The sequence below is a fragment of the Charadrius vociferus genome, unplaced genomic scaffold (genome assembly GCF_000708025.1).
Source record: "Charadrius vociferus isolate BGI_N301 unplaced genomic scaffold, ASM70802v2 scaffold2, whole genome shotgun sequence".
NCBI classification, from domain to species: domain Eukaryota; kingdom Metazoa; phylum Chordata; class Aves; order Charadriiformes; family Charadriidae; genus Charadrius; species Charadrius vociferus.
Window position 1 is genome coordinate 7,685,085 of NW_009647595.1, and position 16,312 is coordinate 7,701,396.

Below are 16,312 nucleotides of genomic sequence, written 5' to 3' on the forward strand. Positions count from 1 at the left end.
TTTTTTAAGTTGATTTACGTCTAGAAATTAAACCTGAAGATTACTGTTTAGGAAAAGCAATAGTTTGTTTTTTATTTATGTACTTTTATGCCTGATCTTCAGGTTACATATAGCTAATTCCTATTTATATAGGAGTTTTTATATGTTGCATATGTAAATTATGATAGCTTATTTTCTACAGCAGCAATGTTTTGTGTTTTTTTTATAACATAATTGTAAATCTACTTATATAGACAGATACTTGAAAGCAGGTGAAATTCAATAGTGGATATGTTGAATTTTTTTTTAATGTAGACCAGATTTCAAATTGGCAGTGTCTGTGAAGTTCAAAACATCTTTTTCTATCATGGAAGTTATTTTTATTAACCATGTGCTAGGATAGCATATGCTGGTGAGCAAACTGAAAAAATGTGGTGGGAAAAAGTGAGATTTCCTTGGTTTAAGTGTTACAGGATCTAAAGTCTGATTGCAATAAGCCCTTACTTAAAAATTATGGCAATACTAAATTTCTCTATCTAACCATTTTACAGAATTTCAGTAACCAAATATCATGCAAAACATCTCTCTCTTTCATGTACAAATAATTAAATGTATTGCTTAGACCCATAGTGGTTATATTACTAGGATAGAATGAATTAATGATGCTTATTCTTCCTGTCTAGGGGTGAACAGCTTTAAAATCTTTGAACTTCGGTCAAAATTTTTTGGGACAAGAGACAATTTTTTCAAATGTTTTTAATCTTGTGTTAATTTTTTTTTAGAGAGGACTCAGAAAATTTCTTTAGTGGACAGCTGATCAAAACCAATGGGGTGCATAATTTAGTAAAACTTTCATCTTAAACTACACTGACAAAACTCAGTTGAATGCAAAATATTTTGAGTTAATTTGGAATGTTGACGAGGTGAATTCCTCTTTGTATTTTGATAGTAAAACATTGCTTTCTCATCTGAAAAATAGCAGATATATGTAGAATGCAGTATTGCCACATTTTAAATTATTTATCATGAATGCTTTCTTTAATTGGTAGGGTGCTTCATGTTAGATTCATGTTAGAAGGGCAGTTCCTTCTTAGGAGGAGTGAAATAATGATGCCATCAGTGACGGTGTTGGGCTTCCTCTGCAGGAGAATGTGACTGTTATTGCTAGTTGTCATTGTTTGTTATTTAAAAGAAGACAAGCAGTCTCCCAAGTGGAAAAATGACCAGCCAGTGCCTGATATAACAACAAGATTTTTATATTTGTTAGTATTGGCTTGTAAAAGCAGTCGGTTTTGGCAGAACTGAAGTGCACATAGATGTAAAAATAGTATAAAATGTCAAGACTGTGAAATTAAAGAATGTCAGAATTAATATTCCCAGTAGAGCGCTCATTTATTTGGCTGTCTTGTCTGCAGCATGCTGATCTGGAACTATGTGATGGAAACGTATCTTTATTACAAGATGCTTCTTTCATTCCATGTACCAATACGGAATTATGTGCTAGTAGTGATTTAATATACAATGAAATATTTCATCTCTAGGATCCCTGCTCTGTCTTTTTTTATAGGAGTTAAAGGTACAGAGAGACAGAACTACACAAAGCACTCTTTCTCATCTTGTAGGTTATTAAATTACCATCTAAATTCTATGTCTGCATCTACTAGAATTTAAGTGATGATGGATAAATAATTTAGGCTGTCCTTTTAGGGTCATTCACAGTTAAGTATTGCTTCCCTCACCTCATGCTTACGCTCTCTGGTCTTGCAGTTTCTTAACCACACTATCGTGTGCTTGTAAGCCAACGTACCGTTACTGACTTTGTCACACAACTGCGTATGTGACGTTCCGGATAATTTTCATCCGAGTGGCATGAAGTAAAACACAATATGAAGGTATCCATCCCATTCCAGTAAAACTTAAATTGAGAAGTGTCAGGTGACCTTAACTATTAATAACTGAAGTAAATCACCAATTTCTATTGCTGAGAACTTTATCTGGTTATTATTTGTTGTGATCATTTTAATACTGTGTTTGTGAAGTCAATATATGAATCCAGTGTCTGAAACTTTCCTATTTAGAAAAGTTGAAGTGTTTGTCCTTTTTGCATTTGTTTGGTGAAGTGTGTACATTCTCATTAACACTGTACTGTGTAGTTTACAAGAGTCGATGTTTATAAGCTATCATGTCTTCCTACGTGATAGTAATAATGAAATACAGTATATAATGAAGTACAGTAGCTTTGGCAATAGAAGATGGTAACTGTCAGCATCAGCACCCCCTTTCCTCCACCTGAAACATGAGAAAATTGCAGGCTGTAGGAGACAGACTGGGGAGCTCAAATATAAAAAAAAAAACAAAAAAAAAAAAACCCCAAAAAATACTGCTCAGATCCAGCCTACAGTTTTTACAGGGAATTACTTTAAATAACATAACTCAAACTTTAATGGGATGCATGCTGATTGTTGGTTCTTGAATTGCTGCAAAAACCTGACCTTCTTTAAAGACACCCAGGGTGCATTAAAAGTTATGTTTTTTCTCCTACTGTACTGGCTAAATAAGAGTGATAAGACAGCATAAATATATATAAGAAATTATGTCCCTAGGAATTTCACTTGAGAACTTGCATGATTTACTTACAGGATTCACACAATCTCTCTCTCCCTCCCTGGTAATATGATCCAACTTTCTTGACTCAGTCTGGAACAAACATCTTCTGAATAGATAATATGTTCCTTTATTTCGTGATGGATTTATATGTTTTTATGCTGATTGAATTTTATTGGTTTCAGAATTAATGGAAATAAGATATTACCAATGTAAGTTCCTATTTGTACCTTCTGTACTGTACAAATGTAGAAGATATGTGTACTGGTGAAACTTCCATAAAATACCAGTGGGTGACTGCAAGCATTTACTATAACTGAACGACACGTTTATATCTATAAAAGCTTTGCAACTATATCCCAGGCAAGTGCTTGGACTTTCATAAGAGTTTTGTCCTTTTTTAGCTTGAATATTTTTTATATTTGAAGTACACTTGACAATATCTTAGATGCTTATGAGTAAAACATTCTTTACTTAACAACCGTAACAGCTTAAGAGCATCACTGCTAAGCAAGGGGAAAGTATAAACTAATGTGTACTGTAAAAGCTTAAAATTTCTATAATGGAATGGAATCGTATATTTTACTGAATGACAGTGCAATTCAAAACAGTGTTACCACAGTTAGCTTTCCTCTGGCCTAAATGTTTACTCGTCTGAATGCTGATGCTGGAATATGGTTCAGAAATGCTCTATGTTCGGTGAGTGAAAGTGTTTTGTTATACACATGAGGAAATAAAAAAAAAATTGCCCTTTCTGGACATTTTACTGTGCATTTTGAGAGGTATAACTTCTGGGTATTTACTTCCCTGCTACAAAACTACACATCATGATGTAGGAGAAATGTCGAGAGAGACAGTCCCCGACACTTTCGTTGCCTAAATTCGTTATTTATTCTTTCAAAGCAATTTTTCGGTACAACAAATCTTTCTTCTATCAAAGCAGTTATTAGAGTTATTTTAAGTTTTCATGTTGAAAGATCGTGTCAATCAAATAATTTTGTATTTTAGATAATATTAATATGCTAATATTAAATGCTAGATGAGTTAATATTCTCATGGCCGCTCCCATAGTGGTTTGTGTTCGATCAACTTTTTGCTTCTGTTCTCTTACATGTTTTTATGGAAGTTTGCTGGGTGATGCAATTGTAGACTTGAACACTTGAATGTCTGGAAAATACTGAGAACATATTGACCCTCCCCCCTTTTTTTTTTTTTACTCCTGGACTTTTGTAAGGACTAATTAGGTTCCTGTCTTCAAAAAACTTTAATAAATCTATTTCTATTTTGTAATTAACAAGTCCGTGAAACAAACCAGTGAGAGGTAAGACATGTAAAACATTTTCCAGGGACTCTTGGGAAGGAAATGATCATTTTTGTAACTCACTATATTGAAAAAAAAACGTATGGTTGCTGTTCGTGGATTGTCTTTCATACTCTGGCAGTAGACTATACAGAATTGTTTTTTGAATTCCCTACAGAAGGACATATAAAGTGGATGAGTATTATATAATTTTGCTCTGTTTTCAGTCATTGCTGAGAATATAGTTTTACAAACTATGATTTTCAGCTGCGCCTGTAGCTTTCAGTGGGTGAGCTGGTAGTGCAGTTGAAAGGGATAAGTGCTCTAGATATAACAGAAAAAAGACTTTAAGAAGAGGAGAAAAAGTGGTGGGGTTTTGTGGTTTGTTTTTTTTTCTCCTGAAATACACAGCTTTCACTTACAGCTTGAAAACTACCTCAAGACCTCCACAAATCAGTATGCTGTAGATTATGCTAAAGTGCTTTGGGCTTGTCTAGACATACGTGGGTAACGCGCTGATAAAAGCAGGTTCTGCATTGTGGAAAGTCTACAAGAAATGCCTCTGCTTAGCGATTGGCAAGAAGAGTACTGGGGTGGGAAAAAGCAGAAGAATCTTAAAGGGAAATCTTTCTGCTTCAGGGCAGAACCAGCACTATGTTAAACCTTTCCCAACAACCTTTCCTTTCCTTTTTTTCTTCCCTTTGTAGTCTGTTCTTAAAACTGTCAGTGATGGAGAATCCAAAAGGTCTTTGGGCAGTTTGCTTGCTTTAGAAATGAGATATTTTTTTTTAATGTGTAACTTAAGTAACCATTGCTTCAGCGTAAGCCCGTTATTGTTTTTCCTATTACCATTGGATAAAGAAAATAATTTATTTCTTTTCTTTTTATAGCTGTCTTCTATACTTCTGTAAGACTAATATCTTTTAGGCTACTCTAGACTAGATAATTTAATGTCTTTCAGTCTTTTTTAACAGGTGTTTATCTAAAGCTTTGTTCATTCCTTGAATAATTGAAGGACTGTATCAGTTAATCACTGTCTTCAGCTGTGATGCTTCACCTGGATGCAGTGCTTCATCTGAGGGCTTATTAGTGCCAATTAGATGGCAAAAAATTCTTCATAGATGTCACAGGGTATACAGATGTATCACAATATATTGTTTTCGTTTTCATGCCAGTATAATGCCATTGACTTTTGTTGAATGTGCAGTTTATTATAACCCGAAGTTTCTTTTCTTCATTTAGCTGTGCCTGGCTTGTATTTATACCGCTGTCTTAAAATGGTATTTTGCATTTGTCATTCCCAAATTCCTTCCTTGATTTTTCAGGCCCTATTTCCAGTTTGTCAAGAACCAGGCATCAAACACGCCTACAGCTCTGGCCAGCTTAGTGTTCTTTGCAAATTTTATGAGCCCACTCTGTCATCTAAGTCTCTAGAGAAACTCAAATACTCCTGTATTCCAGACAGGCCCCTTCAGAAGTTCACTCAATACATTATTGTAGTTTGATGATTTACAAGTGTTTCTGTATTTTTTCCAAACACATTTGCATCTATCTTATGGGGAGTGTTTTTTTGACAGTGTTTTTCTAGCTTCCCTTTGAGAATTTTGTGTATTTTTTTGTCAACAGCATCACTAAAGTTAAGATATGACAGATGTTGCTCATCTGGATTCACAAAATGTATTTCATTGTTATAGGAATAGTTTAGGTTGGGTCGCTGTGATTTCTTCTTGACAAATCCATGTTGACTGTTACTTACCCCTTCATTACTTTATAGATGGTTGCAAATTGGAAATTTTTTTTTCAGACTGCCTTTCTGTGAATGGAATTAAAGTTGACTGGATTATAATTCCCTGACTACTCCTTTTTTTTTTTTTTTCCTTTTATAAAGACATGCAGAATTGACAGAATGCCTCCAAGTTTATTTCCCTTGAATTTTGATAAGTCAGAATGTTGCTAGTTAACGTGATAGTGTACTATTTGATTGCTTGAACTTCTCTCTACAACTACCTGAAAGGAAGTTGTAGCGAGGTGGGGGTTGGTCTCTTCTCCCAAGGAACACGCAATAGGACAAGAGGAAATGGCCTCAAGTTGCACCAGGGGAGGTTTAGATTGGATATTAGGAGAAATTTCTTCACCGAAAGGGTTGTCAAGCACTGGAAGAGGCTGCCCAGGGAAGTGGTGGAATCACCATCCCTGGAGGTATTTATAAGATGTGTAGATGTGGCGCTGAGGGACATAGTTTAGCAGTAGATTTGTCAGTGTTAGGTTAATGGTTGGACTCGATGATCCTCAGGGTCTTTTCCAACCTAAATTATTCTATGAATTAAAGACACTCGCTATTCAAGTATTAGATGTTTCCATATTGCATAGTAAGTTGTATTTCATGCAGTTGCACCCTTTCATAATGATCTAAATGAGGTTCTAGTGGAAAGACCTTAAAAAGAAAACTCTCCAATTTAACTTTTTCTTCTCTGAAGTTAAATATTTAAGTATTGCAAAATCTGGATTCTTCCCTAATGCAGTGTTTTATGTTACTTCTCAAATGAAGCTTAGTATTCATTATTCTCTTTCGGGAAATGGTATCAAAAGCTTTTTTAATGTATTTCATTTTCCAGTTTGTCAAATTTGCCAACATTGAGGAAGACACACCTTCATATCACAGACGCTATGACTTCTTTGTGTCTCGATTCAGTGCCATGTGTCATTCATGTGACCACGATCCAGAAATACAAACCGAGTAAGTGCCATTCTGTATGTATTATTGAAACCTGTCTTAACGCGTTAATATAGTCTGTAATACAGTTTTTCTTAGGATATTTAGTGGAGTAGTTCATTCAATAGGAAGAAAATGAAAGTCTGACTTTTTAAATAGCACCAAATATTGCAAATCTTAGGTGGCTGGCACTCCTAGAACATTGAAGTGAAATTTTACCTGAATAATGCCTGCCAAATCACATGGATTGTCTCCAGAAAGGCACTACTTATCACTGTAAATGTGTGCGAGTTGCCCAATTCATTTGAGAAATTAATGGAGCTACTTATATGAATAGCAAAAGCATATTTTGAGTCTTCTGTTTGAGAATTACTCATTAAATTGAATTTTCTTAGATGTCTGCAGTATGACACTCTGTGTGAAACTGAAACGCCTTCATGAATTAGTATTACAAATTTTCACGTTATTATGTAAGCATCACCATTTTTTTTACCTCAGCTCCCCCTAGTGATGTGTTCTTTATACGAATTGTAAATTGGTGTTTAACTCCTGAGAATTTTCGAAAACTTAAGGCTTTTTAAATTATATGATTTGCATCTCTGTTGTACTCATCTTTTCTTATTCCGTGCACTATATTGTTCAGCCAACTAGGAAAAATCCGTGTGCAACGAGGAAAAATCCCAGCCCTTTGGGTGTACTGTTGTTGTGTTAGCTGCAATGCATAAGGATTTTTCTTAAGAGACTGCAATTTCAAAAATCTGTGAACTGTCTTTTCAAAAAGAATGAGTACTGTGTACATCACGTAGGAAAAAAAAAAAACCAACCAAAAACAAAAACAAAACCCAAAAATGCCTTCCTCCTTCAGTCTTCTGGTTCATTCCTCCTTATTTTCTGTAATTGGCTGCCATCTTATTTGTTGCCCTATTGCTGTGCGTAGGGTTCTGCTGGAAACTTTGCCTCTGAAAGGCTTAGGATTAAATCTGCCTGCTTCTGCTGTGCTTTCCCTCTGCCTTCACCCCCTTTCCTTTTAGGAAGATTATTCCAATGAATGGTTTTACAGGATGACCCAGTGAATTGTTTGGGGAAGAACTGAAGGGCTGGTAAATTGTACTTAGGGACCAAAGGGTGAAGGGGAGGGTAACTTTTTAAGCAGGTATCAGGAGTGAAGCCAGCGGGTCACACAACTGCTTCATAACTGAGGGTTCTGTCAGGTACAGCATATTTACCTGAAGCTGATGGTCGCAAATAGTATTCATAAATGGTTTAGGGAGTTTTTTGAGGTGTTGCCTTTTTAGGGCTAGTGAAACTCAACCAGACTGTTAAACTGCTTATTTACCGTAAAAATAAGGGGTTAGGATAGCTCAGCTCAGGATTTTGGTGCTACTTTCACCTTCATTGCCCCTTGCAAATGAGAGGTAACATTATTAATGCACTAGAACATGGAATGAATTAAGAGACTATTAAATCCCTGATTCATTTATCGAATATGATCTACCCATCATAAGGATACCCCAAAGTAACATACCTCAAAACTGTGAGTGCTGTAGGAATAAGAGAGCTGTGCTAATCTTCTGCTCTTCACACTGTGAGCCTGCACCGTTCTCTGTGTGTCAGTTTGCAATGGTTATGTACCCTTAGACAAGGAGGAATTTCATGCTAGTGACCTAGGACTGCACAGGACCTTAATTTAAACGTAATCTCCACTTTAATACCTATCTGAGCCTTCTTTATCGAGGCATGAAACCTTTCCTGTATGTGGTGAAATTTGATGCTTCAGTACTTCAACTCTCATTTTTCAATCTCCTGTACAAGAGTAGGAACGTGAAATTACTGCTAGTGTACTCCAATACACAGAAGTGTGGCCTTTTTTTCCCTATGTGAATCAATTATTACTCAGTTTAAGGAAATGTATAGCAATATGAGTTTTTCCACCTCATCCTAGACAGTTTGAATGTTGCCTCTTTCAAAAGAGATCTTTACGAACAGGTGTCATTCTTGGAGTTGGTGTACCAGATTTGCTGTAGGTACTGAGGTAATTCAACAAATCAGATGAGCTATGACTGCAGGTTACAATTCTAAAGGCAGATGTCACAAGTAGTTGGTACCGTTGATGGGGGCTAGAGAGTAATTCAGCTCATCCTAAAACCGACATCCGGAGTCGCGGTTCACCTGCATAGCGTGGGATTCCACTGAACTGACTGGCTTCAGCGGGAGCATGAACATCACCTACACACGTAATCAGGTAATGCAGGTGTCTGGGTCTGAAACTGAACCTCACCTGGTAAGTGAGATGTCCCTTTCAGCCGGGGAGGTTAGTGCTAGTATTTAATGTAGCTAAAGCCACAGTATCAGCAAAACTTGATTACCTTAAAAATTAATCATTAAAAAGAAATATTCTGACAAAAAGAAAAAAATTGCTTCATTTAAAATATTAATGTATAAGTTATTTGCAGGTGACAGCAGTTGCTGGTGAAAAAATGTTTCAGTGATGGAATTTTGGAAGCTCTGTGTCTTAAATGTCAATCTTAGATCCTTAATATTGAAAACTTAATATTGGATAATGCACTGTAGTTGTAGAGCAGCAAAGCAAGTGCTTTTCTAGCTTTTCTGCATCCCTCTTCTTCCCTGTTTTATATGTAACCCTATTAAAACTGTCTTGAAAGGTCCAGAAGGACTAGATTCCTGGTATTGGATCCAGATTGAATGCAGGCCTTATTCAGAAATAGCTGAAAAACTTGGGGCTAGTTTTAAGTACTTGCAAATTGAAATCTAAACAAAAATATTAGTTATAGAGTTCAGTTAACTCTGTAGTTCATCTAGCAAATGTTTTAAGGAAACATTTGACTGAAAAAAGGCTAGTGATGTGTTGTCTGTACTGAAGTTAAGATTTAAAAATTGAGGGATGGATTTTAATAGAAATAATTTCAAATTGTAGCAAAGCTTGTGCTTATTTCACTTGATGGCGGTGTCACCCTTTCTTCTACTTGTTTTTAGTAAGGAAAATTCTATTCCTAGCATTTATAATAACAGCTAATGTGCTATTACCACTTCAAAAAAGAATATTTTGCTATTCATTTCATTGTACAGATTCCCCTGCAAACTATTTTGTTCAACAAGACAATGGAAATAGCTAACAGCTAGACTCTTTTTTTAGAACTTACACAATTTTTTTCCTTTTGATTGTTGTTGTTGGTGATCAGTTTTCAGTTAACTTGGTTCAAACAGTTTTAGGATAAAAGTGGTAGTTCCTTTTGTGTGTCGGGCTTAAGTTGATAGAATTATGCTTTTCTTTCCATCTTGTGAATATTGCACAGACCTTTAAAGATTTGTTGAGATTAATCCACAGTCTTAATTACAGCTTTTAAGGACATGATCACATGACTGTGGTAGATACTGCTTCAGCTTTGCTGTGATAACTTCACAACATTTTTCTTCGGCACTGGAATAGGTTGAGATTGTGGACAGTCTCAAGTGATGGGTAGTAAATTGCGTAGAGTTGATGGGGGTTTTATCCATTTGACCTTCCTTTGGAGGGGGTATACACAGTTTGAGTATTCATTGATCAGTGTCAGCATTATCCTTATAGATCATCTTCTGCTCTGTTTTGTCAGCTTCCTTATGAGCTATAAAGGTGTTTGAAGGCAATATGGGCAACCTTAATGAATTGGCCAAATTTCCAAATTACTGCTTGTGAGAACCTAACGGAATTCCACACTACATAATTACTACTGCTTAATAGGTATAGAGCTGTACTGGGAGGTGCTGTGTTTCTCCTTTTCATTAATTCCCTTTTTCCCTTCCTTAGGATCCGAATTGCTGGAATCAGGGGCATTCAGGGAGTGGTTCGAAAAACAGTTAACGATGAACTTCGAGCGACTATCTGGGAACCTCAGCACATGGACAAGATTGTACCATCATTGCTGTTTAATATGCAGAAAATAGAAGACATTGACAGGTATTTTTATTCCTGTTCACTGGCATGTTTTTTAAGCAATCTTTGGGCTTAGTTTTTATGATAGATGCCTTTTCATTTTATTGGAAATAACTACTGTTTACTAGCTGAGTCGTCTCAAACTGATAGCACAGCTCTGCTTAACTGCTTTTAGTATTTCTTTTCTTACCACCTGCATTTCACTTGTTCTAGATTCTATCGGTCTAAAAATATCTCCAGAAATTGTATATCCATGTTTAGACTTTTTAAAAATAGTAAACTCTTTGTTTTGTGGTGTCAGATAGAGAGATTAGTAAGCACAGCTTTGTAGGTGACTCAATAATTTGCTAGTTATGTTTGTTAAAAATTGAGGTTTTAATTCCCATTTAGCCGTTAGTAACAACTGGCAGTCCCGTCTGCAGTGGTCCTTGAAGTGAGGATTTAAAATTTCTTTATATGTAGACACTCTTCTCTTTTTTTTTTTTTTTTTTTGCTTTCAGTGGCTCCTAGGCATATTACCTGCCAGGTGTGCCTTCACAAAACATCTATGTGATAATTGATTTTGAGGATATGCCAATCACATTACAATTGAAAAGTCACTTTTTTTGGTCCATGTCTGTATTTATGGCTAAACACTATGTAGGTGTAAAAAGTGCTCATTGCTAGCACTGGCAAATTTCCATAAAACCAACTTCATCTCTGTGGACAAGCTTAGATGTTTGTTTCATGTCCAACCCTAGCTGATTCAAAACTTGCTCAGTAAGTAGCCTCAGCAGCCTTCCTATAACAACACACTTTTCATGCTTTCACATCACACTGAGATTGCTAAATCTGACAGGTTTCTCTTTTTTTGGTTTGTTGGATTTTGGTGGTGGGTGTTTTTTCCATTCATCAGCCATATTTTTCTTCTCTTATTTCTAACTGTTGGTATCTGTCTCTTCTCTAAAGCAAATATTCAGACTAGATGACTAAAATCAACAGTTGTTTAACCGTCCATGCTTTACCTATTTACTGCATGTAACTGAGGGCCCACACAGCACATACAGAAATACCCGCTTGGATTTTACGTCTGAAGAGTGATCTGAATAAGGGACTAAGGTTTCTGAAACTTCTGTTTGAATAAGGAGAGCCTGCTTAGCCTTTGCTCACTCTGACAGGGCTTCTAGATGCAGGTGGGCTCTTTCCTTTGTTACTCTTTACAGTGCCCTCAAGCATGTACTTTCCTTTTACAGTGCCCTCAAGCATATACTTTATATAGCACAATTCAACTACTGATGGAAAAACTGACTGAAATAGGATTTGGATCAACCACTTAAAGCAGATCAGTTTATATGTACTGCAGGACTAATTTTTATCATTTGTTGAGCAATGCAATAGTGGTGGTAGAAAAACAAATCTGTCAAAAAGCAACTGCTAATTCAATATCTGAACTGGCTGCTTGAAACTTTGTCTATAATGCACATTCAACAGAAAAAAAAGACTAATGATTTTCCAAGTGGCAAGTATGGGCCTTGTATGATGCACATATGACAGAAAAGCTGAAAACAATATTTTTAAATTGTTGATCTGCTGGCCTTAAATGATGTTACAGAGAATTTCTCATCTTGTTTTATATGTGACTTCGTATTTGTGGAGCATAAACAGAGGCATCTTGAAGAGTAGGAGTAAGAAGCATATTGTTCTGGCAGATGGAATCATTATTTGAGAAAGAACAGAAATTCCAGAAAATACCCCCAACTTAAGTCCATAGAAAATAACCATTTTTGGTTAAAGATGAAGTACACATAGGTAAAACTTGCCTTAAAGATCAGTGTAATTTTTACTTGGGGAACATTAATAGTTTAATTCAAGATTCTTCTGAATACACATCCGATGAGACACTTTTTGGAGTTAAGAATTTAATATTTAAACAACATTTTAAAAAGATAATTTTATTGTGGATGTCATTATTTGTCCATATATCTGAATGCATATTCTGGTTATGTGACTATCAGACAAATTTCCAGTGTAACATATTCTGAAAATCAGCTTGCTTTTTTTTCTTAGTTGTACTTTACTTCGATTCTGTATTATAAAATGATTGCCGTGCACACTGCGGTATAGTATAAGGCATTGCCTGAAAGACTCTTTCTCCCTCCTTCAAGTTTTCTAGAAGAAAATTCAGAAGAGACAATCATGTATGTCAGTTTATGAGCATCTCTAAAATTGGGAAGGGATGTAGGAAATTGGAAATTGAAACGGTGTTTTCTCTCAGTTTGCAACGTATTCTTCATGATAACTGCAAAGCCAAAAGTGACAGCCTTGTTTAACACAGAAGGACACTCTAGTGCTTATTGCAGACTTGACTTCAAATCCTTCTAATTTATCTGTAATGTTCATATAAATTCTGTTTCAGAGGTAGATTAGAATGTATTTCTTGCTCAGGGTGAGCGAGTCATAGTCAAACATTCCTGTAGCTACTTCGTTCAGAAGTAGTGGTTAAGTCTTACTTCCCATGTCTCATCGTAGTTGAAGGCTGATCCTGGTTTTCTGGTATTAAAGAAGTCCCATGCGTGAGATGTTGAGTTGCTCTGAGTCGGTTTAAGCCTGTGATTAGATGTTTGCTATGGAAACTGCTGTACTTCAAATCATCCCTCCTTCCCATTCCTTGTTGCCACCTTTTCTGACAGAAATTACCCACGTGAAAGCTGGTAGACCAGTTAAAGGGAGTAGCTCTTGCTCATTTCATTGCAAAATGCATTTCATGTTTCACTCTTCTGGACTTGTGGTAGTAGAGAAAGTCTGGACGTGGAGGAATAGTAACATTTTTTAAGTGTTGCAGTTGGATTTGTCAGAGGTTTTTCTGATCTTTTTTTAAAAACTAAGTCAGTGAAACAAAAAGAGTATGAATTGCTCATTTCAATGTAGAAACTCAAGAGGCTGAAAGCTTTTTCCTTTGAAACAAAAAAGTTTAAAGTGTAGGTTTACATTCATTGTCTTTTATCTGATAATGCTAAGGAACACTTATCAGTGAGAAATACTTAGAGGTAGGTGCTGTTAAAGTTCAAAACAAGCATGTGATTCCTGCAGCTAAGACGAGATAATTTTGCTTCAGGTAATAACATTCTGAAGGAGTCTAAGACTAACGTTTTGGACTAGGGAGAGCTGGATTGCAATTTCTTCCTTTAACCTATTCTAAAATAAGTCTCCAAGCAACGCTGAGCAGTCGCCTTCTGTGGGATTGCATATACAAACATTTAAAAGATAACTTATTTCTACTGTGTTTTAACAAGAATTCTTCCAGATAGACAAACTGTGTGTGTGTTCTCTACCCTGCTTTCTTCACACCCCCCAGCCTTTGTAATGCTGCTGCATCCTAGGGAATCTGTGTCAAAACAGCTATGGGAGTGACAGTCTTGCGGTGTCGTACGTCCCTTCTCTGTGCTGACAAGGATGCCCGTCTGTCTGGATCGGAGTCTAGCCAGTACAGGAAAAAAAATAGGGAGATTGAAGGGCACGGCAGTTGGATAAAGCTGCAGTTTAGCAGCACTCATGGTGGGTTATATACAAATTGTCATGCCTTTTAAAATTCTAATCATTGTCCACTTGTAAAACTATTTCTCCTCACTTATCTAACAGGGTGCCTGGGGCTTTTTTATTATTAAAATCTGACAAGCTAGCAATGTTACGGTAACTTTTGAAACACTGATGTTACCAGAGGCAACAGGATTTTTACATTGCAACTTTTAGATTGCAGCAGTCTTGGAACACTAGAAGATCTTTTGCTACCAGAAGATATTACAACTATGATAACATGTTCATTTGACTTGTGGCATTTCAGAATTAGGCTTTTTATAATGCTCTAAAGCTAAAGTTCTATGATGCTGAAGAGTGAACATTAACTAAAGCTGATGCTCTTAATGAACACTTTTAAACATATTTAGTGCTCAAGCTTGCAGGGCAGAACTGAAAGTATGTTTAACATTTTAGTGCACTGATTGGTACAGTCTAAAATAAATTTCCCAATGCATAGGTGCATAATGTTAGTATAGGTGAATGAATACTCACTTAAGTTTCTGTAATGTGTTTTCTGAAAAAAAAAAAAATACTTGCCACCTACAGGTACTGTACTTCTCAATAAGTAATATTGCACCTTAGGGGGAACTGTTTTCTTTCTTTCTTCCTCAGTCTCCCATCTCTCAGCTGCTCAGTTTAAACAAAATATTAGCAACAGCTTAATGGGATGATGTGTGAAGCACTTAAATTCAGAAATATGTTTCAAATGCTTTTAATTTGGTGTAGTAATTCAGGTCTGTGTACTGAAAAGGAGGTGGCTTTGAGCAAAGGAAAAAAGGAAACACAAACCAAAAAAAAAAACCCCAACAAAACCCCCACAATCCAAAAAAAATTAACTAAAAACATTACCAAGGCCTCCATCAAAATTGAGAAGTGGAAAACTGGAAACTCTTCTGGAAAGGCTCTCTCTTTCACTGTTTACAGTGCAGGTGCTGATTTTAGTTATTCCAAGATGCGGACAGGCTGTTTCCTTCAGAATTTGGCAGTAGAATTTGGGCCTCAGTAGGTTTTAGTTTGTCCAAAACAGTGTGTGGTTTCCGTGGTTTTGCTTCTCCTGTCTCTGGATCCAGTCTTTAATTTGGTGCTCTTACCTCTCTGTTTGTACCATGTTGATTTTAAATAGTCAGCCTAATTCCCAGTCACCAAGAGAAAAATAATTGCACATGACAGTACTTAAACTTTACAAAAGTTTGCTTATTGCTGGTGTCATTAGTAGAAAATGTTAAAACCTTGCTTTGCACAACCAGATTTATTATAAGTTAAAATTTCCTTATGAAATGAAGTTGATATTTAAATGCTGATTTTAATTACTTCTTAATTTAATAGTTTTTATTTCAATTTAAGTCATCCATTGTGATATTTTAGCACCTGAAGAAACAGTAGCTGTGGCAGTAATAAATTCTGCAGCACCCGTTGCTTTTTTCCTCACTCTCCCATCGTGTCATCATTTTTTATTGTTCTTTACTCTCAGTAGTACATTTCTGTGATTGAAATAACTGTAATATTCTTGTAGAAGGACAGATTTCTCATCAAAACTTACGCAGTTTAACACTCTTCATGGTGTATTTATCTGATGCGAAGTTTCACAGTCTGTATTTTTTTGTTATTTTATGTCTGAAGAAATAAATTAGTGGCAATGTTTCTTTTTCAGAGTAATGCTTCCAGAGAAAGAAGAATGCTCCTTCAACAAGGGCCACCTTTATAAATATAGTACGGGGAAATGAATATCAATATCTGCGTCTCAAAATGTATTTCCAAATGTGAAAGTTGCTTGGGGTTTTAGTCCCAATTATTAATAACATACTATGTGATAAATAGGGGAGTCCAGTTGCCCAATGGTATCATAGAGGTGAAGAATAATACATGGCAAAAAACAACTTGACAAAGTATTCGGTTAAAAATTAGATATTTGTGTGTTTTGATGCAGACATTATGGAGTTGGGGGTTGTTCAGCCTGGAGAAGAGAAGGCTCCGGGGAGATATTATTGCGGCCTTCCAGTACCTAAAGGGGGCCTACAAGAGAGCTGGGGAAGGACTTTTTACAAGGGCATGTAGTGACAGGACGAGCGGGAATGGCTTCAAACTGGAAGAGAGGAGAGATGTAGATTAGATATCAGGAAGAAATTTTTCACTTTGAGTGTGGTGAAGCACTGGAACAGGTTGCACAGAGAAGTTGTGGAAGCTCCATCCCTGGAGGTGTTTAAGGCCAGGCTGGATGGGGCTTTGAGCA

General features: G+C 36.2%; 1 protein-coding gene across 1 annotated transcript in view; it reads left to right on the plus strand.

Moving 5' to 3' along the window:
* EFR3A (EFR3 homolog A (S. cerevisiae)) overlaps positions 1–16,312 on the plus strand; it is a 65,503-nt gene that overhangs the window by 15,329 nt on the left and 33,862 nt on the right. Inside the window, exons 5-6 of the mRNA XM_009881049.1 lie at positions 6,499–6,620; positions 10,402–10,551. Coding sequence (XP_009879351.1) covers positions 6,499–6,620; positions 10,402–10,551 — 272 coding nt within the window. The remainder of the gene's footprint in view (positions 1–6,498; positions 6,621–10,401; positions 10,552–16,312) is intronic.